The sequence below is a fragment of the Sardina pilchardus genome, chromosome 5 (assembly GCF_963854185.1).
Source record: "Sardina pilchardus chromosome 5, fSarPil1.1, whole genome shotgun sequence".
NCBI classification, from domain to species: Eukaryota; Metazoa; Chordata; class Actinopteri; order Clupeiformes; family Clupeidae; genus Sardina; species Sardina pilchardus.
The window spans coordinates 7,207,511-7,233,996 of NC_084998.1; the positions used below are offsets into that span (position 1 = coordinate 7,207,511).

The window sequence follows — 26,486 nt, forward strand, 5'->3', positions numbered from 1 at the left end:
CATTTTTACATACAAAACCACCCATATAGGCCTACTAACATATCAACTTAAGATGTTTGTTGGTCTGTAAGTGAGCCTATAGACAATGGGTAGATGTACTATTGTTATATAGTAATTATAATGGTTTTAATGGGTCATGAGCCTCTGATTAATGTATCTTTTGCTAGCCTACAGACTATGTTTTTGAAGGGTTTCTAGGTTATGTTATGCATCTAATTCTAGCACAGAAGATATGAATGGCACAACCACGCGATTGAAAAGAGATGGTCCATGACACTCTGTATATTTACAATAGTGGGAATATCTCCAAAAAAGATATACTCACTTACAATTGTGACTCATAATTATCTAATCCTAAATTTGCATCATAATTATTTCATTATTTGCAGTTGAATTTCGTGGCAAACACATAAAGACTTGACTCACAAACTGTCTTACACTTACTTACAAGTGTTTCAGTTTTTATTTTCACCATAAAAATAACTACCTGCTACCTGCCTGAGTTAATATAAGATCTGGTGATCCAAATGATCATTTAGCTGTTTGTGCGACCTAGAAAGCTTGGTGAGAATTTCTGGAGTAGGCCTTTGTCTCAGCTAACCCTGACGCAGCCTTCTGCAGCAGTGGCATCACTGCATTCACCGCCTGAAAAAAAGAAAGGCAAAGACGAAGCACTCCTTTCCAAGCACTACTACTCTTTACAACAGTATTACAATAGCCACTGGGCTGGAAAAAGCACTGTATTAATAGATTTACAGTACCTTACCGTACCTTACTTTGCAAGAGATCTGTCAGTTTCATCTTTGAGCTTTTTTTTAATAACTTGGGACATTGCTGTTGGCTTCAAAGGAATCCACAGTGTCAGAGTCTGATTTTAAGCACCTTTCATTATCTTTTGATAAAGTAGAGTAATTTCAAGGTCAAACTTTTTTTTCATTAGGCTAAAGATATCACCATGAGGCATCCCCAGTTGTTAACTTAGGCCTACATGTTGACAATTTACTAGCCTACATCTGTTAGGCTATGTTATGTTTCAATATGCTAATGAGGCACTGTCTCCTTCAAATGCATTAGCTTAATTAGCATTCATTAAAAAAAAATAAATAACATTGCATAAAGGCAGGTTTAGAAATGTTCTTTAGTTTTGTTGACATTAGAGTTGAACTACAGGGATTAATTTGGGACAGGCATGGCTATGCCTTATGAGAATATGAATGAAATGTCAACAGTCATTCAAATGTAGCCTATTTATTTTTGTTTCTGCACAAAGGTCGGCGATGGCATTCTTTGCGATGAAAGTCAAAGTTTAGTGGACTTGTTAACCATGTAAATCTAAAATGCAAAGAGCATTTGCCATTTTTGTAAGGCAACTGCTCTCGAATGTCAGGCTGCAACATCAGTGGACTACAGAAACCACAAGTCAGCTCGTTCACTGCACCAAGGACGCGTGCTCCACCTAGTGGACAACTGAAAGTCCCGCGCTTCACCAACATCATACCAGCGCATCAACGACTGAACAGGTGAGGACTGCTTTCCTTATTTCAAAAATTTCCTTCGAAACATGTAGCTCACGTTTTACAATCTAGCCCTCGTTGGATGTGTGGTAATCTACTAGGCATCGCTATTTCGCTACATAACGACGATAAGCAATTTACAGCAACGTTAGTTCAATAGACTTTTGTTTATGGACGGTTTACCGAGCTAATGTTAACCTGTAACGTTCATGTTAGCTTGATGGCGCCAACGTTGACTACAAAATGTAGGCGACACTGTAATAAAATTAATTTGAAACTGATAGAAAATAGACGTGTACAGAGAAGGACAGCATCTTGCAGTAGGGGGGTGAGCGCTAGAAAGCCGGCTGAGTCAAATGGGGACATCTGTCGTTCAATGTAGATACAGCGTGGGTAGATGCGTCGACAAATTAACCTAGGAGCAGAATTCGGAGAAGCACATTCAATAGCCTACAGTACATCACCATAATTACTGATATGCAAAAACATTTAACTACTCTGAGAGGCTAACTAGCCTATATATGAAATGTACACAAATATAAACGTTTGACGGTCTTATGAGCGGGTTTAATGTAGCATTAGGAAAGTTTGTGACACAAGTTTTTGATCAAACGCGTCAAATATCGAGCAAAGTATCAGCTGTGCCCTGAGATAGCATTCCTTGGTGAAGTCTCCACTTAAATTCACAACACTACTATTGCACACTTACTGTACCTAGTATGCAAATTAAACGATAACATTGAAATACGCAAACAACGTAAAACCCTAACGCTATCTTGAAATGGACCTGTAATTTAGCCCTATTCAAACCTGTTAGCCTACATACAGTAGTAGACTTAATATTGACTTACAGTATGACTTAATGCATGTGTTAAATTTGTGCTGTATTATGTAATACGTGTAGCCTACTATGCTGTTAGCGGTCAAATAAATGTCCACCACAGTGTGGACGTTGATATGAAAGCAAGTGCTGTAGTCTCAGTTATCAAAACCATAAGACAAGACAGGACAGATAGACAAGTAGTCTACATGTACATTAGTGAGCAGAAATGCATTGGAATAAAACATCACTTTAGTTTAACTTTATTGAACATGCTACAAGGCAGTGTAATGATTTGTTATAAATAAAAGGGAAGAAAATTACTCTCAATAATAGGCTAGGTGCCGCATAGAGAGTTAAGGTGAAGTTGAAAACTTCCTGAATTCACTCAGTGCTGAAAGAAAATATGAATTAGCAAATAAACAAACAAATCACAGAGGGTGATGAAAGGCGATATAGTTTTTCTTTTGGTTTGTACTTCACACACTGCTTTCAAAGCAAAGAAAATATCTCCACTCCTTCCTTGGTTATGTGGAAGCTATTTGTAGGTAATTACACCCTTCCCTTTCTCATGACAGACTGTCCAAGAAATGGAAATAGCAAGAAAGTCTTTGGCACTCGAGAGTTAGTTTTTTTGTACAGAACACACTGTCCCAGATTGAGTTCCGTGAGCCAGCATGCTAGGCCGTGTGTCAACACAGCCACCAGACGGAGTAGGATAGCGTTCAGAGGAAACTACACTTAGATGTGCTGGAGCCTGGAGGACCTTACGACTTTATAACTATCCTTATAATTTCCTGACTGTCATTTCAATTAATACATAGGCTAAAACACCAGACCACATAACTACACAAAGATATTTAAACACATGTAAAAGACTATGGCTGTGGTGGATGTTTATGAGGATAATGTCTAATTTGGGTCAGAGTAATTGTTAGCAGGTCTAACTTCAGCTTGGCTTAGCCATTGTACTGTAGGTAGCCACCTGCTCCGTTCAGTGTGTGGTGGTGATGATACATATTCAAAATAAATGATTGGCATAGATGTTTTTTCTTAATTGCATTGTCTTATTGCTTAGCTGGTAGAGACCATCAGAGTCTCTTAACTCACTGCCAGACTGTACAGTTAGGCCTAGTGTCCCAGAAGTGTAGATTAGAGCTACTTTTAAGTGACTTTTTTGAGTACCTGGTTGGTGTACAGAATATTGCTAGACGGCAAGAAGGATGGGTCTTTCTCACAAGATGTATTCATATTCTTATTCTTGTGTGAGATGCCATAGGATTGACATGCTTTGCCTTAAAATCATAGGCCATAAGCATTATATGCTTTTTTTTATGGCCACTCTCGTTTTGTTAGGCTCCCCTAAATGAGTCCTTGTAGGGAAAAACTAAATCAATTTCCTAGTCACATTGTGCCCTCTCCTCTGCTGAACCCATTACAGCAACTGGATGCGTGTGCACACACACACACACACACACACACATACACACACACACACACACACACACACACACACACACACACACACACACACACACACACACACACACACACACACACACACACACACACACACACACATACTGTACACACAAGCACACACACACACACACACACACACACACACCCCTACATACACACACTCACATACACACACACTCTGAGAAAGAGAGAGAGAGAGAGAGAGAGAGGGAGGAAAGGGAATGGCGTGCCTATAAATAGCGTGCACTCTCTGGGTAGGAGGGGCTGGTCCATCTGTGTGAGGGGAGGATGGGGAGGCTTCTCATTGGCCAAGTGTGGATGCGTGCGCGCGTGTGTGAATCTGTGTGTGGGAGGAGAGAGGGGACGTTTCTTAGAGGACAGAGGGAGAGGGGTCCACCTGCCTCATAACGTCCTGAGCAGCCGGGCACGTGAAGGGACGTCTCTTGTTATCGTAACAAAGGGAAGCACGTGGGTTTTGTTGTTGTGTTTTGTTTGGGGGGAGATTTGCGCCTCCATAAAAGAAGTCTCAGGCGTATCGATAGCTCGACAGGATTCTGGGTCTCGTTCGTGGACTAATGTGAAAGCATCGGTATGTAGTGTTTATTTTTTCCATGCCTGTTTGGCTGTCTGGTTTCAGATGTTTCTGTGGACCAAGTATATAAACATGATTGATTGTTTCTGATTTAAGGAACAAAAGCACAGTATTTTGGATTTCATATTATCCTTTGCTGACTTGATTTTGCTCCTGCTGAATGTCACTAGTGTCATAAATCTATTATATTAAGGACCTTTTAAACATTATTTGGTTTTCTTTTACATTTGTACATATATCTGTGTGTGTGGGGGGGGGAGTGTGTGTGTGTGTGTGTCTGGGGAGAGAGAGAGAGAGAGAGTGTGTGTGTGTGTGTGTGTGTGTGATTGTGATGAGTAAGGTGAGGAGAGGACGGGAAGCCACTGAAGTGGAGTCACCTTCCTCTGCTGCTGCAGGGTCACATCTGATCTATTAGCTTAGTGCTGCTGCTGCTGCTGCTGCTGCTGCAGTGATCTCTAGCCCTCACCATCCAGCCTGGCAACTCTGCAGCCGTATGCAGAACAACCCCACTTCCATTTTATTTATTGTGGAGAAACTACTATTCACACAGAGACCTAATCGTATATAATTACTAGATTGTAAGAAGATCCAGCCAACATTTAAATCTAAACATGTAGTGTACAGAGACTGGACACCTAAATATAAGCTCAATGAATTGCTTTAAGGTCAGCCTGAAAGGGGTGTATATATATGTTTACCATAGCATGGTAAAGGCATGAGGACTACAGAACACCACAGCATAGTCATATATTTCACATAGCAGTGATACTAAACATAGACAATGTCTATGTTGTAACAGAGGTAACAGAGTAACCCAACTGTACCGCATTTTCCAACCTTTTTCTCAGAGCTCCAGTGCATGAGTACAATCATTCTGCCAGCTTGTGTGTCAGCAGCATAGTGTACAGAACTACGCACAGTATGTTCAACATGGAGGTACATCAGCAAGGGTTCTCCTCAGGGCCATTCAAAAATAGACCTGGAAAAGATAGCAAAGACGTGCAAAAATGTCAAGCCGCATTTGTACTACAAGTGCAACCATCTCATGGCTTTCCTTCCATCGCTTGTTGTTGTGTTGGAAGTTGTGCTCGTGGTGTTGTGAAGAATACGATGATGGTTAGTTTGACATGACACCACCAATACTCTAGCATGGATGGATGAGCTACAGAACAGTACGTGCCATGGATGGACCAATCACTAACACATGGACCTGTCACCTGACAGTATGCAGGACATGGAGGGTTCGTGTGAAAGGGCATAGACACGTGAGGTGCATGAAGGCATGTTGTTTTCATCTGACCCTTGGTGTGGTCAACAAACAAATTAGCTTAGCTTGTGTGTCCAGCAGATGTTTACCTTAGGAAGGGAGGCCCATCTGTTAGACAGAAGACAGAAACTGAAGGTGTGGCACCACACCAAAGAAGAGAAACCTGCTTATGGTTGCGGATTGGATAGTGCTGTTGTCTGCATTACAAAGGCTGACTGGATCTCAGCTTCATTACAAGTCCATTGTAAGAAGAAGTGGGGAAATTATGCTGTGATTTGTCTGAAGAGAACAGATGATTTCCCCACCACTCATCCAAGCTAATCACCACTGCATTGAGTAAGCTCCTCTATATCAGTCACGTTATGCCAGTCCTGCACTAATGATTCTGCCAACTTTTGCAAAAGTGATCAAATATTTGGATAATGCTCTCGGCAAACACTCTCCCTAACGCTCTCCTCGTGACAGTAAGTCTGTCGCCAGCTGTGACTGTATCTCCTCTCCTCATGCCCTCTAGCTCTGTAAAGGAGGAGCGAGGTCTTGGCTGGGTTTGTTGTGAGTGGCACGTCCTTTCTCAAGCCGAGGCACTAATTGCAGAGATAAGGGCAGTCTGGGAGAGAGGCTTGCACCAGTTTGGCTCTGTCTCTTGTGGTCGTAGAGACACGGGCACTGTAAATGTCTCTTCATTAGCTTATACTGTACTGTACGTCGTGCCTCTGCTGCAGTTTATGGGATATTTGTGGGAATTTGCTTGATTTTGTTTACTGAACACTGCAGAGTTGCTGTTTTGAGGCTGAGACTGAATCAAAGGTATTTACAATACTTTTAGGGTTGTCTTCTACACATGTGACAGTGGAAATGCTTCAAAGGAAGAATAGGGTGGATTTTGTGCGTGTGTGTGTACTGTAGCTGAAAGTATTTAATCTTGTGTTCCAAAAATATCTCCCTAAATGAGTTGATGGATAATATCTCTTTGAACTGTTTCTGCTTCTGCTTCTGTTGTGTGTTCTTCCATGTTCTCAGAACCATATCACATTCCGTGTTCTGAGAACCGTATCACGTTCTATGTAGGCCTATTGTCATTCTGTCCTTCTGTAATGGAATATTGAGCTTAGCAAACTCTTTATGACTGATGGACGGTCTAGTATTTCATGCTAGGGTTGACTCCATCATCATAATATTGTTCTCTATAATTTAGCCAATTAATACAAATGTTCACTTGGCCTTCACAGCCTATTTTACTCTTGCAAATTAATTCAACTTGTAATAGGACTATAAATGGTCATGTGGTTTCTGAGTCTTGTGAAGACGAAAAGTGAACCGTGTCTCAATGTTTTGTGATGAGAGATAGTCTGGGTGTTCTGAGCTCATGGGCAGCAAGCCTCGCTGTTTGGCGGGCCCGGTCCGTGCCACTGGAATGTGCAGAGGAAATGGACTGCATACTCGCCATGCAAATCACACCCGGCCTCAGTAACTGTTTGGAATGCGTCCGTTACAGATGTCTCTCTCAGGGACCGGCGTCTACATGAGAATTGAGAATATTATAGTCATGCACTGACTGGAGTGCGGCTTGGAAGGGTCTTTTACAGTATACGAAGCGCTCGGGCTCTCTGATGCTCTGCGTAGTCTGTATGCATTCTCACAGTCTGCAGTGTCTGCAGTGACCTAATTCTGAGATCCCGGAGGTGATGGCAGCGGCGTTCTCAGGGGGCAGTAAGGGCAGTGAGCCATTTAGCCCGAAGTGCCCAAAGCCATGTGTAGTGGGTCATTACGCTCAGCATTGTCGTGCGATAGGCTACTTATCCAGGTTTTTGCCAGCCTTTTTAAGTCAAACAAGGCAAACAGGTTTTACCCCACGACCCTGTATTGCTTTTGGAGTCATTGGCACGAGAGATTTGCGGTTCTGATGTGGTTTCGAAGCAGAAGGACAAACTATCTGACCACACCATCACGCTTTTGGGAAGCCCACACCTAAGAACATCAGATAGCCTAGCCTTTAGTAACGCCCTTAGATATTATCAAAAGCATGCTGCCTCGGTATGCCGTGAAGCGAACGCCGCTTTGTGGGGACAGGATTTGCCTGTTTTGAAGAGTTACCACCTTCACAACATGATGGAGACTTTTAAAGGGCTGAGAGCAATGTGTAGAGTACATGACGTAATGGCACGGCACATAAATTAGGATTTTGAGAATGCCTGTTTAGGGTTGGACTAGAACCATTGTATTGGAAACTGATCTGATAATGGGTCAGACTCAGGCATATGAGTGCTTGGTGTTAATCTAAGAACGACATGCGGAGAAATCAACAGACTGGAACAGTCTTAGTTATTTTCAACCAAAACTATTTGCTGTACTTCATCTGTCATAAGACAGTTATTAAATAAAGCCTGTAATTATATTGTGTCATTATATTGTTTTCCGTCACTGCTTTTCATAAAGGCAATTCAAACTGTCAAAAATGTTAACAATTCTGTGGTGTGTCACAGCTATTAGCAGTAGTCACATTGCTAACGTTCCTGTGACTTGAGCATCAGCTGCTCGTGTGGGCGTGATAATGAAACGCAATACTACAGTATGGAGTCAGTGGCTGAGGCGTCACTGGCACATTAACTGCTTAAACGATCGCTGATACTATCTGCGGAACCTTACTGTCAGTCTCGCCAGTCACGAGTCGCATGGACAGGTAATGTATACATATAGAATGTTGTTGTTTTTAAATATGTTTTACATTTACAATCCTGTGCCATTGGTCTTATTCACATAATACTGAATGATATATGAGTATGTTCCTGTGCCATTGGACCTAAATCCAAGGTCCCCTGCCCCCTCCCCTTTATATGGGCTTGTGGCGACCCATGAGATGTGACTGATGTAGGCTTATTGGTTGTGTTGACAGTGTGCATCCAGAAAGCTGTTGCGTGTGGGTGAAAGATGCAGCAGCAATGGGCATGAATTATGCATGACTTTCTTTTGGCTCGCTTTCTTTTGCTGTGAGCCCGCCAGTAGTTTTACTCCAGATGAAGGACTACAGTATACTGATGGTCCTGCATCACTGAAGTGTCAGTTTCCCATTTGTGCTGTGTAAAGAGGCACAATGTGAAAGCAATCTCAGATATAGGATGGAAGGGGATTGGACTTGTCGAAGAAGGGGCCAAATGTTAACTCAGCTTTTCTCTTCACTCCCCCCGCTTTTGCTCTGTTACTTTTTGATCAAAGAAAGTGCTGATAAAAGCTTAAACCGCCTCTTTTTTTTTTGTCCTGAAGCCGTTTTATATTCTGCACCCAAGATGCCTGTTTAAGCAGAAAAGTTTAGTGTGATGAAAAGAAAATGGTGGTATTTGTGTGCTTAATAACATTTTTCTGACTGTAGGCTATAGTCTGATGACAATAATTTTGTGTAATATTGAGTTATTAGTTTGGCCAAGTGCTGTCAAAGTTAGCGAGCCCTTTTAGCATGGGTCCATGTTTTCAAAACCAGTGAATCTGTAGGGGGTAGGAAGAAAAGCATGGGCTCAGGGGGTAATACATCTGGTCATATTTTTCCCTTGTGAAAGTAGCGCATACACATTTAATGTTTAGAACAGAAAGTCACAGGAAGTTACAGGATGTTTATTTAGTAGAATAACACACACATACAGTAGCATACGTAAGATCACGTTTGGAACACAGAACTGTATCAGAGTACCTCTGCAGATATTCAGTATTCCATTTACTCCACTGATATACATAATGCTAAATGATCTATGAACATGTTCCTGCGTTATACTGTACGTATGTCCTAACGACCACTAGCTGCTGTGAGCTCAATCAATAACGAGTCCTCTTTGACTTCCTGCACTTTCACATCCTCTTCCACTGATGAGGGGCTTTTGGGAAAACTCAGTTCTCCTCTCTCTCTCCACGGGGGTCAGGGGAGGAACGGGGGCTGCTCACTTCCTGATTCACTTTATAGTCCTCATGACTTAGCACTTAAAACACACCAAGCCCACCATCCAGCCAGGTGCCGAGCAGATGCAGACGACTTGCTGACACAGCGGAACTGAGGAATTGACATTATTCTCAATCTCAGCCGTTTTCCCTCAAAACTTGGAACTTTCTCAGAGAGCTCTATTGAGTTTGTCTAGGAACTACTAAGCCCATGTCAGGTATTAATCATACAGTACGTGTTTTTGTAGCCTTTTATTATGGCTTAGACAGGTTTCTTGGGGAGATATTGTTGAAGTGATTAACAAGGTCTGTAGGCTCTATGCGAATCTTGAGTGGTATTGTCTGAATACCGTCTCCTTTGCATTGTGGCTTAAAGGATATATCTCATTTTTGTAAGTAGCTGCTAGCTTTGGATAAAAGCCTGCTGCTGTCTGCTAAATGAATAAACATAGATGTCTAAATGTCTTATATTGAGATTTGCAGATGTTTACTTTTGCTTCATCTCATGAGCATACAGTATGGATGGCCTGCCACCGTGCCACAATTTGTAGTGTTATCCGCAGGGCTTTGGTGAAGGTTTATTCAATGCGCTTAGAAACCAGTTGGACTCAATGTGTTCTCCATCCTCTCATCTGCAGTGGCTTAGAAACACCAACCACATAGCCACGCCAATCGGAGGCGAGCAAATGTTCTCTTGATTTATCTGGTTTGTGGCAATGTCAAACTAAAAGCAAAACATAAATAGCATGGTCTTGTGGAGCTTTTCACTGCACAGCTTCGCTCAGAGTGATGGGAACTCCCCCTGGAGAAGTGAAACCCTCCAGTAAGGCAGAAAGCCAGAGAGTTCCAGAAACTGAGGTGTGTGTGTGTGGGTTTTTTTTTTGGGGGGGGAAGTAGAACTTTTATAGGTAACTTTGGAAGGCTGAGTGAGACAGAGCTGGAGCATGAGGCTCGTACGCCACACATGACCTTCCTGGGAGCTGATTGCCTTTTTCCTAAGGTGAAGCCAGCCTCCCTCCTCTCGCCCAGGCACAACGCCACTCCGCACTGCCAGACGACGGAGGGAGAGGGAGAACAGCTCTGGACTGAAGCTGGCCTGGCCCAGTTACTGACTCTCCTGTCAGGCATCTGAGTCCTAAGATGGAGGTCATCTGTGATTGTTGTTGTGCATTGTTATAACCAGTTCCAGATTTCAACTAGTTCTGGATTCTTTTATGGAATGCAACTTTTTGGAGACAACAATAAAGGAGGACAAGCTTAGTCTTATTCTTTGATCGCTTCAACTGTTTGTTCAGATGAAAGCGTAGCCAAAGTAATTGAAGTATTTGTAATGCTGAGAGGCCCCCGGTCTGACCACAGTTGTGGTTCTCACCTGCTTCAGTACCAACAGAACGCCGGGGAGGCTGAAAACAATGGGCCCATTTCAAAAGGAATTCAGATGGGTTTCCTCTGAAGTCTAGGCTCGGTGTTCAACCCTACTTCAACATCACATGACATCACTGAACAAATATGCCTATCCCAAGGGCCTAGCACGCTGTGTGCCAATGGATCAAATGAGTCCCTAGGCTTTAAAGAAACTCTCTCATTCAAAGAAGAAATTGTGTCCTCCTGTCTGTTTTCTTGTCTACTGGAATGCGTCGCCTGGGAGCCTGTGCCAGTAAGGATTAGATTTGCCTCTCATGTGAGCAGTGCAACGCCACTAGACTCTCGCTCCTCAAGCTCCTCTCGTGCTCCCCTTTACACAACAGGTGGGCATCATCATGGGCAGACATACAGTTGCCTCGCTGGCTTCTTGCCCGTCGTCGCGTGGCAGCATATTAGATGGTCACTGTACTCGTTTGCCCTCTGACCGCCGTCTAGTCAAAGTCCTTAGTCACACGTGTCTGTCCACTCAGTGGCCGTCTTGTTGATGACTCTTGGTAAAAGTATTTCACTCATGTTAGATGATGGTCCTCTTGATTGAAATAAGGAAATGCCAACCCTTCCTGTCCCAATTGGATGTTATCGCATCAATGAATTACGTAGATTGTGAAAGCTTGATGGTGCAGTATACCTGATTGGGTTTAACTAGTTTGTTTAACTAGTGGCTTAGAGTTTTCATCTTGCCCAACTAATTTAGTCAATTTCAATTTTATAAAGTTACAATGACCTGGTAACAGGCAGTGCAATGAATGGTGATGACAGATGATTTGCTTTGTTTATAAATTAAATGCATATCTCACTTCTGTCTGTTCTAGTTGTTCTAGTATAGTGATGTTCTATAAACTGATATGGAGTTGGACTTCTTGTTGAAAGTCTCTTGGAGCTAGCCACCATCTGTTCTGTTGAAATGCCTCTCAATTTGTTTGGCTTTCTACAGTATTAACCTATGTTTTCCATACATTGTTCAGTTTCTGCTGGATTTCTGTATTGAATGAATGAATGAATGCTGTTGAATTGATGTTTTATTTACATTTTTTCATCAAAGCTAGAGTGCTGGAATGGGTGTAGCAGGCGTGTTGTATATGTCCCATGTTCATCCTACTGTAGCCTTGTTAGCAGAAAGTCTGCATTTGTTCCTTAATCAGGTTTGAAATCTGCGTGCGCGGGGTGTAAAACAGGATGCGGCTGCTCGTAAAGCTCTCTTAAAATCTCTCCGTCATTAGCAGTGTGTCGGAGCGACCCTTTTGTGTGGCACACAGAGGCGTGGTAAGCCAGAGTTCCCCCTTTTGACGCCACGCCACTAACTGCTGCCTTTGTAAAATGTGAGCCGTGTGGAGCGGCTTCTGAGACTGCCCACATTTTCTTCGTCCTTGGCATTTCTGAGGCCTGCCGACTTAATTGGGGAAAATGGAAAAGCTGGAAAAAGTGTGTAAAGCGTTTCTTCTCCTTCTCTCTCTCTCTCTCACTCTCTCTTTCTCCTCCTCCGGTACTCCACTAAGAGCTTGCATGACACACAAAGACTGGCTTTGTCAGACGGCAGCTGGGGCCAAGAAGGGTTCCGTGGGAGTCCGTCCACCCACCTCCAGTAAGTGGAGTCTGGCACATCAGCTAGCCTCTCCAGTGGTCAGGAGGGAATGAAGCTGTAAATAAAAAAAGCATGATACAGAGTCTAATGAGGTGACACAAAGACCCGCCTCAGTGACATTATAGTTTACTCTCCAAGGCTGTGATTGGATTTCATGGGCTGTCGCTCATCAGGGTCTGATGAGTGTCATGCACTAAATCACTTAACAGGCCATGTGTCAGGCCAAGTGGTGAAAAGTAAATTAAATAAAGTAAATACATCTAAAAAGAGATTGTCATAGCAACCTTAGGAGTTTGGTGAGTATGCTATGGTGACTGTGTAATCAACATCAGACGATGTCTTAAAAGAGCCTAAACTTCAGAATTTGGAAATGTTGCACTTCCTGAAAAAATGGTCTGGAAAAATGGTGTGAGATGAACGGAAACTTTTGCCATTCTTCCCCATCTCTCACTCTCCCACTCTCTCTCTCTCTCTCTCTCTCTCTCTCTCTCTCTCTCTCTCTCTCTCTCTCTCTCTCTCTCTTCTGTCAGACACACACACACACAGACGCAGCAGGCAGCCAGCTTCCTTGTCTTGATCTCAGTGTGAAGGCAGTCAGCAGTAGTAGTGTGCCCTGGCTGGCTCTGCTGCTTAAGGCTGCCTTATCAGGACTGCTGCATGGGCACATCTGCCCTCGGAGGCAGTTGGGCTCCTCTGTGGGCTGCATGCTGAAGCTGAAGCGCGCGCAGTCTGGACTCACACACGCGGCCGGGGTCTTCACACACACACACACACACACACACAGCACAGCGCAAACACTCGGGGATCTCTGGTACCACTGCGGTGTTTTTCTCCTCTGTGAGTATTGTGTAAATCTTGCCGCATTTTTTCTTTCTCTTGAAGTGTGTGTTCCCCCCTCACTTTCTGTGTCTCCCTCTTTTTGTTTTCCATCCTTGCTATGCGTGCTTTTCTCTCCTCTTTCTCTCTCTCCTCTGTCTCTCTCTCTCTCTCTCTGAGGACATCTGTTGTTGTGATCTGTGAGGCACTGGCTCTAGATTTGTGTTGGAAATGTGTCTGTCCGTGTGTGTGTGTGTGTGTGTGTGTGTGTGCGGGGGTGAGAGAGGGGAGAGATAGGGAGAGAGAGAGAGAGAGAGTAACTGTGTGCAGTCTCCAGTCTACTCACCAGGGACTGTGAGGCCTACAGGGCATCAGAAGAAGCATTGTTTTGATGTATCGGAGAATTCTAGCCTGTCAAGAGTTCTTTTCCAAAGTTTTGCTTATGGTGTGATTTTGCCTCCACGTGAAAGCTATTGTAGCATTACCATGCTACTCTTGTCTTTTGGGAAACTCTTAAAACTCTGAGTTATTTAAGGAATAGATGAACAGCCCGGCCACAGCCCTGTGAGGCCCATCGGAGGATGTGATGAAGCAGCTTGATATTCAGCTCAACATCCTTTCTGAAGACCCCTGCCAAACCATTCAATCAGCTCACAACCTCTGAGATGCAGCCCAGCGAATGGTAATACAAGTAAAGTAGTTGCTGCCTTCTTTAGCCAGTTGCTTTGTCTTTCAACTGACAAAGTAAAGCAAGGCGAAGCAATGCCAAAAAAGCTTGTTCTTCCGAACACTACGGTAACTGTTTTGAGAGTTTGTTTAAAAACAAGTTTAGAGCGTATATGATAGAATAGCATTGAAGCGTAACATAAATGCAATGGACATCAATAGTCATGTTTGAAGATGGATGTTATCTCGCAAATGATTTAAAACTGAAAGTAGCATTTATTTTGGCCACGATCTTCCCCTCTCTCGTTCCTCAAAAAGCTCTGACAGGATGTTGAGTTTAAGATAAACATTGCGTCATCCATCGTGACTGAAGTCGGTTTAATTCCTCTGGGTGTTGAGGGCTCTTTCAAACCTGCCTCAAACCAGCACTGTAGCGCATCATCCGTTCAGTACAGAGTGCTGCAGAGGTAAGAGCCACCACTATCATCACCATGCATCAGCACTTTTATAATCAACCAGCCGGCCTGTTTTCTCTCACAGTTTTGGTCGTGTGTCGCAGATGTCTTCTTACTGAGTACCACAGAGCAGTGGGTGTGTAGGACTTGGTAGTGATTTGCTTGTTCTTTTCTTTGGTGCGGGAATTCGCTGTGGTTTATGGGTTGTAGCGAAAACCAGGTGTGAGAGAAACAGAAAGCAGACACTTCCATAGATGTCACGAGTGGAGCTTGCTTGCTGGCTTACTTACTTCTATCCAAAGTGACTTTAATACAGCAAGCAGCACAAAGGCCAGTCTGCCCAGGGAGACTCAGGGTAAAGTGCCTTGCTTGCTATGGCCACAATGGCAGGCAACCAGGAATTGAACCCACAACCTTTTCTGGCTACTGTTTGTTAGCCCAGCTCATTATCCACTCACTACCACTGCAATAGAGCTGCCAGAATCTGGCTGTCAAGGACCTCTAAAGTGAGGCTGTAAGATGCTGCTGATATCTGGGAATACTTTGATTTACACACTTTGTTGTACTGTAACTAGACACTTTTCACAGTGAAAGAAAGAAACAGTATTGCTTTGCTTTGCTTTGCTACAAGCTGCAAACTTAAATGCAAACAGTAGCATACAGTATCCACTTACTGAGGTAGAAAAATCTTGAGTCTTGGTAGAAGAATAAAAATACATCAGGTATGAGCTCTGGCAGCAAATAGAAATGAGCGGGAAACAAATATCTTATACCGTATTCCGTTCCATCTAGCTAAGATGGAAGCAGTTGAATATGTCTTCAGAAACTGAGTGTTTCCGCAAATAGCATATTGCTCAATTTAACACTCACATGAGTCATCTGGGTGAGCACATTAACTTTCATATTGTCATGGAGACATTAGCCTTAGCTCGTTTGAATGTGACTGCATTTTACAGTACTGTTCAATGATGTTTCATTTTTCTATGTAGCCCATGTTCTTAGCAATCCATCAGTTCAATTTTACTTAGTGTTCGTTTACTGACAAAGAAAGGTCCAAATCCAGTGTCTGGAACACTAACAAGGGCTTCTTTTGGCTGGTTTCTTTAAATCTGTCTGTGTTTTGATAAGAATTTCAGCAACACATTAGACTTGACTGTTAGAATCAGCTGTGCTTTTTAAAAAAAAAAATTGGGATGTTTTAATTATCCCCATCTTTCAGCTCAGAGGCTCCTGGCCCTGCATGGGGACGGGTTCCGATTAGCATGGGGACCCACCAGGAGAGGCACACATGACATGATCAAAGGCTTTTGCTTTCCAGGGCATAACCGTTTGAAAGGGCATCACTGTTACTTTCAAACATCCTGAGTCCCAAGTCCACAGAGCACCCTTTCATTGCTTTTTTTGAAGACCATTTGAAGTCATTAGCAGAATTTTATTATTATCATAAATGCTAGGCTTGCCATGGTTAACAACACGTGAGGCTCACAGGGAGAGTTGTGTAGCAGCTTGTGTGTTGAGTCTCAGTAGCTACAGATTTCAGGAACAGAGGCCGAAATCTTATGTTCTTGTTTAGGCCTCACTTTAGATCTGCTTTTTTTTATATAAGTAACTACTACACACGTCAGAAATACTGACAGAAGCAATGTAATTAAATACGAGGCCAACCTAGTACTTATGGGTGTGGTCACTCAAAAGGCATATTCCATTTTTCAAACTTTTTCAGCTAATGTTGCCGAAGCAGGGGAATTTGACAGGATACTCTAAATATAGCCAGACCACAGTCCGCTGTGCAATTTCTACTTCCTGCCAGATACATGGGGTGCACGCTTTTTGTAAAACTTAAGTAGCCTTAAAATGTGATGATAAGCTAATCTGAATAACAGAGAGTCTGCAAATGGTTGTTATGATAGCTTTATGATTTTGCCTATGTTAACCTCAGGGCCATATGGATTTGTTTTACATATGGAGTTACACTGACATTTTATTTTCTCTGCTCTGATGCTATATCTTAATTAAGAAAAGCTGTTTTTTTTGCAAAGTAGGCCTTATCCTACTAGGACAAAACTGTAAGATGAAAGGGAAGTGTGCTAGTGTTACTGTCTTCTTACCTCAGAGAAGTGATCACAGTGATCTCATTTTAGAAAATTTGCCCTTGTACTGTAAATTGCCTGTGTCGCAAATCTACACCAGATCCGGAACAGCTCCTTAATCTGATTGAATAATCTACATGACATGACATAATCTACACGACCTCAAGCAAAGCCTCCAAAATGTATTTCCACTTCAGGCCTTCAAAGAGACACACACTTTAGCGAAGTTCTGTTCTGTGATTCAGATGAGGCTTTTATCTGGGTCATTTTATTTGGGACTTGCTGTTGGATAATTGACCTGGTTTTTCACAGAAACGGTAGTGTGTGGAATATACTTTCCTCTACAAAGTAAGAGTGTGCACACACAACGTTTAAATTATGCCTGACTCTTCTCCGCAGTGTGATGTAGTTATCCTAATCTCAATTCTCCTTTGCCTGAAGTGAGACGTCTGAAGCATCTGATCAGAATGTGACCGTCGGATCACACGCTCTCTCTCTCTTGCAACAGAGCACCTTCTTTGAGGATTATTTGTAATTCCCGTTTTCTCCCCCTGCGCTCTGCTGACGTCTTAAAATAGTCAAACGAGTGAGTGTGCCAGGGCTGCTGATAGAGGCTCTTTTTAAAGGGCTGTGCCCGTGAGCTGCCTCTGTTCTCTCCTCTCTTCGCTCTCAAGCGCTGCTGTGTCCTCCTCACACCGGAGGCTGCGGCCACGCCGCTCGACTCCTCCGTCACATGACGCGACGACGAGGCCCTCGCGCACAGAGGAGCCCGCTGTGCGCTGTAATCAGATAAGGACCTGCGGCCTTCCCTCAATTAACTCAGCGCTTCGCTCCTCTCCGATCCGCAGGGCCCGGGCTGGGCCCGACTGGGCTCGGCTAAGCCTGCTTCAGGTCACCTCGGCCCAGTGCGTTAGTGTTGGGTGGGAGCCAGCGCTGTGTGAATGCTGAGTTCAGAGCTCTCGCTTTTCACTCTCAGTGCCAGGGATTAGGTTTGCCACAGTCAGACCAGGTACTCTACACACACGCATGGTTTGACTAATTTGTTGGGGCTGCTTGAATGATGCCCTTCAGAGCTTCTTATTTACCGCTCACGTCGGACTGAATTGTGAACAAGCAGCTCTTCACAGCATATTGGCTGGAATGGACTGGACACTGGAGGTTGTTTTTCCTAAAATTGCCGAAGCTTCGTTTCTGTATGCTGTGGTGTGTGTGATTTACTGGTGAATTTCATTCCTTCTTTTCCTCATTTTTCTCCTGCAGACAAATATCAACTCTAGTCTGTTCCGCCTTTCAGTTCCTTAAAGACAGAACTGTTTTTCTGCTCTATTGCTTAGCAAAAAAAGATGGCTGTTGTTTGGCTAGAACTATACATTCAGCGCCCACCCACGCTGTCAAAGTTGCCATAGAAACCTGGGTTGTGCCTGTGTGTGCAGCCGTAATAGCTATTTTATGTAGCCACCAGAATTAAGCTGTGTGAGTAGGAGGCACTAGTAAAGGAGTGATGGGGACAAACAGTGATTTGACCTCAGGCTTCTGAAGACATCTTGAACCCTTTTAGTAGAGAAATGTTTCTTTAGAGTAGAAGAGAGAAACTGGTGGGAGGTTGTCATGTCCTTCCAGCTAATGTATTGTTCACTTTGATCCTTGTGGGATCTCTCATCAGATTTCTACTATTAAGATGAAAGGCCAGAGATCGCCATCATCTCCTAAACTGGAGTCACATACAGATGAAGTCTAATCCATCAGAGTAATAGCCTCTGTTCCCAAGCGGTTCTGTGACCAAATTGAAAGAATCCTCCGTCTGACTGGTAATGTGTGTGTGTTAGTGTGTGTGTGTGTGTGTGTGTGGCCTTTGCGTACCCCAGGATTCCGATCAATGAGGCCTTACTACAGGAAACCCAGAGCAGAGGCCTGGAATTTCCATTAGTGTGTGTGTGGGTGGGTGGTGGGACATGCGCTTTCTCTTCCCCTCCTTACAACAATGCTATTCTCTCTCTCTTTCACTACCTTCTTTGCTCCCTTCCAATATTTCTGTCTGTCTGTCCTTTGTGTGCTTCTATGCTTGCCTATTTACAGTACCTTGTGTACAGTATCTGTCTGCCTCTTTACTTCCCAAGTGTCTGTCCCCCTCCCTCTCCTTCTCTCCTCTTACCGAAAGGCATTAGCCTGCCTGGGCGTACGGTAACTAGCCACCTGCCCCTCCTCTCAGGTTACCTCCCCTTAAGTGGTGTCATTATCATATCTAGTGGCCTGCTCAGTGCTCTCAGACGCTCAGTAGGAGTGAGACAGCCAGTCAGGTCTCGTCAAGCGCTGATGGATCACTGAGACGGCCGTGAGCTCCATTAGCTGGCTAGTGGGTACACCCCCACCACAACCATCACCACACACACACACACACACACACACACACACACACACACACATACAAACACTCCCCCACACACTCCCCCTCCCCCCCACACACACACATACATACAGTATACTGTATACACACACACACAGACACACATACACACTTCCCTTCCCACACACACACACATACACTCACACACACACACACACACACACACACACACACACACACCGTCACCCCACACACACACACACACACACACACTCCCCTCCCATGCTGACCCGCCATGGTCAGGTCAGGCCAGTGTGTTATCAGGTGTCTGCTGTGCTGCTGGGGCTTCCCTGGGCTGCCAGCGCTGCACGGAGAGCGGCTCAGATGGGAGGCTCCGTTCATACGCACACACACACACACACACACACACACACACACACACTCAGTCCCCTTCCCTGGGCTGCCAGCGCCGCAGGGAGAGCGGCTCAGATGGGAGGCTCCGTTCATACGCACGCACACACACACACACACACACACACACACACACACACACTCAATCCCCTTCCCTGGGCTGCCAGCACTGCACGGAGAGAGGCTCAGATGGGAGGCTCCGTTTACTCAAGCACTTTGGCGCAGGAAGGATCCAGGCTGGTGGTGGGAGGGAGCTGCTGGTGTGAACTTGATTGCTGCTGTGTGCTTATCTCTCTGTGTGTGCGTGTGTGTGTGTGTGTTGAGGTTTAACCTCTTTCATACATATTGCTCTTGTCTCTTGTATGTGGTTCCTATGGAGATAGATTTGTTTCAATATTATTTGTATACACATGCACCATGATCCACACGAATGATATTATTTGCAAGCGCAAAGACAAAATTTGCAAGCGCAAAGACAACATTTGTGACTTGTAAATCGGGATTTGCTCAAAGGTGTATTGATTTGTTCAAATGTTTGGAAACTTGCAAGTTAAATCATACCAAATTTGTAAACATATCTCACGTTTTGCATGCGCATCTGTTTGGAAATGTCACTTGCGACTCCTACGTTCCTTGAGTGAAGTGTTGAATCTGCATTTGCAGATCACTCAACACGCGCATGAATCCCTGCTTCCGCTTACGTAATTTTGAGACATTCGTTCCGCTTTTTCCAACCCGATTCGTATCCGCAAAGGGCTGGATTCGCAAAGGGCTGGATTCGCAAGAGCTACCCACCTCCCCCCCACCCCAGTAGTTGGCGGTGCAACGCTCTTTTTGGCCACTATGTGCAAATATACCCGATGTGTCGCTATTGAGCACAGTACGTGAACCGCAATTTGAAGAAGAAGAAGATTGAGCACAGTCAGGAGTTCCATGGACGCTTTTCCTCGTTTTTCCTAATTTTCTTCATTTTTCCTCAACATTCATTAACCAAAGGTAAGAAGTGTTATCTCAGATACATTCAACAGGTAATGAATCAGTTTACATTATGATTACGTTTGTCGTAGCCTTTTGCTCACCAACAGTTAGCTGTTAGCTAATACACTGTGTTTGGAGAAATGCCACCGGCTTTTCTGTTTTAGACCAGTTTTGGCTGTCGTGAGTGGCAACCATAGACTGTAAAAAGGTGGCAACTAGAATGGATATCAACATGTCTTTAGTTGATGGGTCTTACTTTTCACGTTTATGTGGGACGTTATGGCGTAGTTGTTACAATACTGACGCTGGTTTTAAGGTATCAGATGGCTATCTTAGCATCGTAGGTTTGTCCAGCTACAAACGAGGCTTTTGGTGAAATGTCGCAGTAAATGATGAATTCATACCATGTATTTATTTGTTCAGAAGTATATTGTTAATAACCTCACGTTATATAAGCTCATGTGTCTGATTATGTCATGAAATATCGGTATGTTGTCAACGGTAGTGTGTCTATGATAATAGCCTATGAGCCTGCGGTCAGTTCATCAATGGCCCTGGCGATCTCTGGAAGTCCACTCTTTGTGAACGTTGGGAGACCATAGTCTTAGTGAGAGTATTGGTTCATTTGCCGGAGGAAGACCCAAGGGCCGAAACGTTACTTTTTATAAACACAGGAGCTCAAGCAGTGTTAGCAACGTACGTCTTCTGTTACATCTCCCTAGGAATTGTTAACAGTTCAGGTCTATAAGCACTGTGATCAGCTCTGTCTTTTGATTAGTACATGTCATTTGACTTTTGCTTGTGCTTGTGTGTTTGTGCAGAACAACTCATCGTGATGGAGCACCTGTACTCCCTGATACAGCAGGATCTGAGGGGATTCCTCAGACAGGATGTGATTGACAACATGCAGTTTGACCTGTTCAACCGACCTCTTCTCTGTCCCATACACACCACACAGTCTTTGGTCAACCTCTGCTTCATTGCCATCACAACCATCGGTCCCTGTTTCATCTGCAGCACAACACAGCACAGCTGACGGCCTCTTCTCCATCTGCAGCACAGCACCACACACCAGACAGAGTCCGCTGCGTCTTTCACACACCTGGTGGATCCTATTGTGTGCCTCACATACCTGAGAGACTCTGCTCCACAGTAGGCTACCTGCGGCACACCAGACGAGCTCTGCCCTGCCCCGCCCCACCCCACCCCACCCCTCGCACACCGTTTGGAACTAGCTGTGTCCCTCCCATACACAATGCGCTGTACCCCATCCCTCACACACCCAACAGACCCTATTGTGTCTCTAACACACACAGCAGGCTTTGCCCAGCCCCTCAGGGTGGCTCTGAGATCTGTGGCTTTCACACTCCCAACAGACGCTGCTCTCTCCCTCACACACCCGGCTGGCTCTGCCCGGTCCGTTGCACACCTGCAGACTCTTCCAGCCGCCACAAACCCAGCTCACCCTTCTCCTACTGTGCCCTTTACAAACCAAACAAACGCAGCTATGCTCCGCACATGGCTAGCTGACTCTGCCTGGTCCCTCGCACACCCAGTGGACGTGGACACTGTTGTGACTGTTGTTGTTGATATACATAGGTTTCTCGTTAACCAACTATACTGAAACTATACAGAAAATGCCAAGCTACATTAGAAAGTTACCAAGTAGTTGGATGTTAAGAATGGTAAGCTTATATGCTATGATTAATTAAGCAATGAAAAAGTGATGTTACCTTCCAAAAAAATGTATTTATTCAGTCAGAGTTCCCAAAAGTACAGCTTGATGATGTTATTGACAAACATAGCACATCAGTTATGAAACCATGCTGTGTGATGGATGTATATCAGGTTAATTTAACAACAGGCCACATTTAATTTTATGTGTTTGACTTCATGGCGGGCCACATGAAACAGAGCAGAGGGCCACATGTGGCCCCTGGGCCTTAGTTTGCCCACCCCTGTTGTAGTAGCATGTCAATAAATTAGTTTATCCAATCATATGAAAGGACTTTTGACAAGGCCCTGCCTTCTGAAATACATTTCCAATGGAGTAGTTCCAGATGAATGTGAGGAGCTAGGTGGAACGAAATTCAAGTGGTGAGTCAGGTTAACATACATGTACAGTAGTATGTAAAATAATTCAATTATTGTCCTTTATTCAAAACAACACTTATTCTAAGTTAAACTGTAGGATGTTGTCAATCCACTTCTGCGTCCTGTCTGAGGAATCCCCTCAGATCCTGCTGTATCAGGGAGTACAGGTGCTCCATCACAATGAGTTGTTCTGCACAAACACACAAGCACAAGCAAAAGTCAAATGACATGTACTAATCAAAAGACAGAGCTGATCACAGTGCTTATAGACCTGAACTGTTAACAATTCCTAGGGAGATGTAACAGAAGACGTACGTCGCTAACACTGCTTGAGCTCCTGTGTTTATAAAAAGTAACGTTTCGGCCCTTGGGTCTTCCTCCGGCAAATGAACCAATACTCTCACTAAGACTATGGTCTCCCAACGTTCACAAAGAGTGGACTTCCAGAGATCGCCAGGGCCATTGATGAACTGACCGCAGGCTCATAGGCTACTATGCTAGACTCACTACCGTTGACAACATACCGTTATTTCATGACATAATCAGACACATGAGCTTATATAACGCGAGGTCATTAACAATATACTTCTGAACAAATAAATACATGGTATGAATTCATCATTTACTGCGACATTTCACCAAAAGCCTCGTTTGTAGCTGGACAAACCTACGATGCTAAGATAGCCATCTGATACCTTAAACCCAACGTCAGTATTGTAACAACTACGCCATAACGTCCCACATAAACGTGAAAAGTAAGACCCATCAACTAAAGACATGTTGATATTCATTCTAGTAGCCACCTTTTTACAGTCTATGGTTGCCACTCACGACAGCCAAAACCGGTCTAAAACAGAAAAGCCGGTGGCATTTCTCCAAACACAGTGTATTAGCTAACAGCTAACTGTTGGTGAGCAAAAGGCTACGACAAACGTAATCATAATGTAAACTGATTCATTACCTGTTGAATGTATCCGAGATAACACTTCTTACCTTTGGTTAATGAATGTTGAGGAAAAATGAAGAAAATTAGGAAAAACGAGGAAAAGCGTCCATGGAACTCCTGACAGTGCTCAATCTTCTTCTTCTTCAAATTGCGGTTCACGTACTGTGCTCAATAGCGACACATCGGGTATATTTGCACATAGTGGCCAAAAAGAGCGTTGCACCGCCACCTACTGGGGTGGGGGGGGGAGGTGGGTAGCTCTTGCGAATCCAGCCCTTTGCGAATCCAGCCCTTTGCGGATACGAATCGGGTTGGAAAAAGCGGAACGAATGTCTCAAAATTACGTAAGCGGAAGCAGGGATTCATGCGCGTGTTGAGTGATCTGCAAATGCAGATTCAACACTTCACACAAGGAACGTAGGAGTCGCAAGTGACATTTCCAAACAGATGCGCATGCAAAACGTGAGATATGTTTACAAATTTGGTATGATTTAACTTGCAAGTTTCCAAACATTTGAACAAATCAATACACCTTTGAGCAAATCCCGATTTACAAGTCACAAATGTTGTCTTTGCGCTTGCAAATTTTGTCTTTGCGCTTGCAAATAATATCATTCGTGTGGATCATGGTGCATGTGTATACAAATAATATTGAAACAAATCTATCTCCATAGGTTCCTTCTTTTGAGGTGTTTTTTGTGTGTGTTTTATTTTGTTGTCTTTGTTTTTTTTTGCCTAGTTCTGCTGAAGCTATACGTATCTGAATAATCACATATCACTTGTCATTAGGCATTAAGGAGTTTGGATCTAAAATTGGTGTGCTGCCTGCAGTACATCATGCAAAAAATCTTGCCAAAATCTTACTGCTGCCGTTGGTGTTGATAAAAGCTTGCTAACGTGCTAATGTGCTAACTGACGGGGACGTCAGATACAGTATATTTATCTGTCCTTTAGGTGACCATGCCTGTCTTGAGATTACACAAACAAAAGTTGCTGCTCATTACTGTAATAACATTCCTTAAAAAGTATCAAATTGTTGTGAATTATTGCTTAAGTGTTATATTACACATATAAATAATTTGGCCTCACCCTCCATAGTTCTCCTGCCCTGTTCACACATTCTCAGGATCCCCCATGAGGAGGCTTTTAATAGAACGCTACTTTCAGATTCATCCCGTTCCTCTCCACTGACTCCTTGCATCTGTTCTGTCCTCTCTGTGTGACTGTGTGTGTGTGTGTGTGTGTGTGTGCGTGTGTGTGTGTGTGTGTGTGTGTGTGTGTCTCTGTGTGTGTATCTCTCTATATCTGTCTGTCTTCTGCAGAGCGAGGCAGTGAGCAACACTCGTAGCCGCCATGTTGAGAGGGGCGGCCACCACCAAGGCCCCGCTGGCCAGGCCCGGGGCTTCGGACCGGAGTCAGGTGCCGTCGTCCGCCCTCTCCGCCAGCGCCATGAAGCCTTCGCGCCTCCTCAACTCCCACTCCCAGCCCCCAGACCAGCGCTTCAGCAAGGTAAGAGCCTGCACGCCAGCCCAGCGCTCTCCTGTGTGTATGGCTCGATAGCTCAACAGATTTGGAAGACTTTCTCAATCTTGTCGCCACTAAAAATGTATGCTGTTTATGATGCACCTACAAAGTCTCAGGACGGTTTTGTTTTTTTGGCCTACTCATAGTATATCTGACAATTATCTGGAATCTGTCACTTATCTGGAATATATGACAATTCATATACAATACAATGTCAATTCAGGATGCACAGTGCTCTAGATTTTCTGCTAGATTTTCTGTATAATTTGTATAATAACTTTTGTATATTAGAAACTGTTTCTATTTGGATGCATGAGATGGGATCAGTCTGTATGTAATATGTGCATCCAGACTGATGATCCTGAGTAACTGGGGATTGTCATCGTGCATCTGGTCATGCGGTCAGGTTATTTATCCGGATCTGTGTATTGGTTGCAGATGAAGAGAGCGAGTAGCGATGATGCGCTGGCGAAGCCTGCTCTGGGACTCCCGCGCTCCCGCATGAGGAAGACCGTCACGTCAGGAGCCATTTCTGATCTGGCTGATCCCAAGACGCGCACCACCACAGGTAAGACAAAACACACACACACACACACACACACACACACACACACACACACACACATTGATGCACAATCTCACACACCTACACACAGACACATACAATCTGTATACAGTCAGCACTCTTACTGCATACTGCTACAGACACACACACACACACACACACACACCCTTCCTTCCTTTTTCATTGTTTCTTCATTGCCATTTAAATGTGGTTGTAAATGGAGGCGTGCGCCCCCTTTCTACCTGAGGTGTGTTTTAAGAGCCAGCCTGCAGGGTCATACGTGGCATGGGAACTGTATAGCCCACAGCCCAGCCCTCTCTATCTGTAGCCGCCACACCTTCCCACCAAATATTATACTTGGCAAAGCAGAGCTGCTGAGTCTGCTTTAAGCAGAGCCCGTGTCTGGCATGTTTTGGTATGTTATTGTTTAATTGTTCCATGGTCTTGTAAACTGTTATTTCTTCTAAATCTGTTATTAATGGCTGCCAGGCAGGGGGCTTGTGCCAATGTGCTTGTGAACTTGAAGTTGACGCGTTAGAGAGGAGTTCTTTTTTACGGCCACTAGGGGGCCACAGCGGATCGTTCCTTGGACTGGTGTGCCTCCTTTGGCCACGTTCGTCTCTCTGTAAACGCTTCGATTTTCGTCTTCAGAGTTTCATATCTGCCGCGCAGCTGTGCATCTGCTGACACGCAGCGTTCAGGTGACGAGGTGAACGCTCTCTGAAGCGTATTTTCCACGTCTTTGAACCCGCTCAACGCTTGCCAGGGGACGAGTGCCGGTGTTTGTTTGGTTAGAGTGTCCTGAAAAGAAGCCTTTGAACGGGGGCCATTTTTGTGTGAGATAATAAGGAAAGTATGACTTCTTTGTTTCCAGAGTTAGTGTGTGCGTGGCCACTTTTGGTCAGCCCGCCTGGCTATTGTCCTCCTATAAAGTGGGTCATCCTCCTTTTGTTCACAAGGGAATACTTTGAAGGCCAGACGTGTCCAAATG

The 26,486-nt window shown here is 44.2% G+C and overlaps 1 protein-coding gene across 7 annotated transcripts in view; it reads left to right on the forward strand.

Moving 5' to 3' along the window:
• Window positions 1-1,492: 1,492 nt before the first annotated feature.
• specc1 (sperm antigen with calponin homology and coiled-coil domains 1) overlaps window positions 1,493-26,486 on the forward strand; it is a 97,946-nt gene continuing 72,952 nt past the window's right edge. For 2 of the 7 annotated variants that reach the window (XM_062536182.1, XM_062536189.1), the window contains exons 1-3: window positions 14,428-14,555; window positions 24,729-24,915; window positions 25,369-25,498. In XM_062536182.1, the coding sequence (XP_062392166.1) occupies window positions 24,760-24,915; window positions 25,369-25,498 (286 nt within the window). In that variant the 5' untranslated portion in view covers window positions 14,428-14,555; window positions 24,729-24,759. Of the gene's footprint in view, window positions 1,521-4,229; window positions 4,406-6,350; window positions 6,483-8,335; window positions 8,356-13,168; window positions 13,444-14,427; window positions 14,556-24,728; window positions 24,916-25,368; window positions 25,499-26,486 lie in introns of those variants that run through there. The other 5 variants (XM_062536186.1, XM_062536184.1, XM_062536185.1 and 2 more) reach the window with 5 other exon arrangements.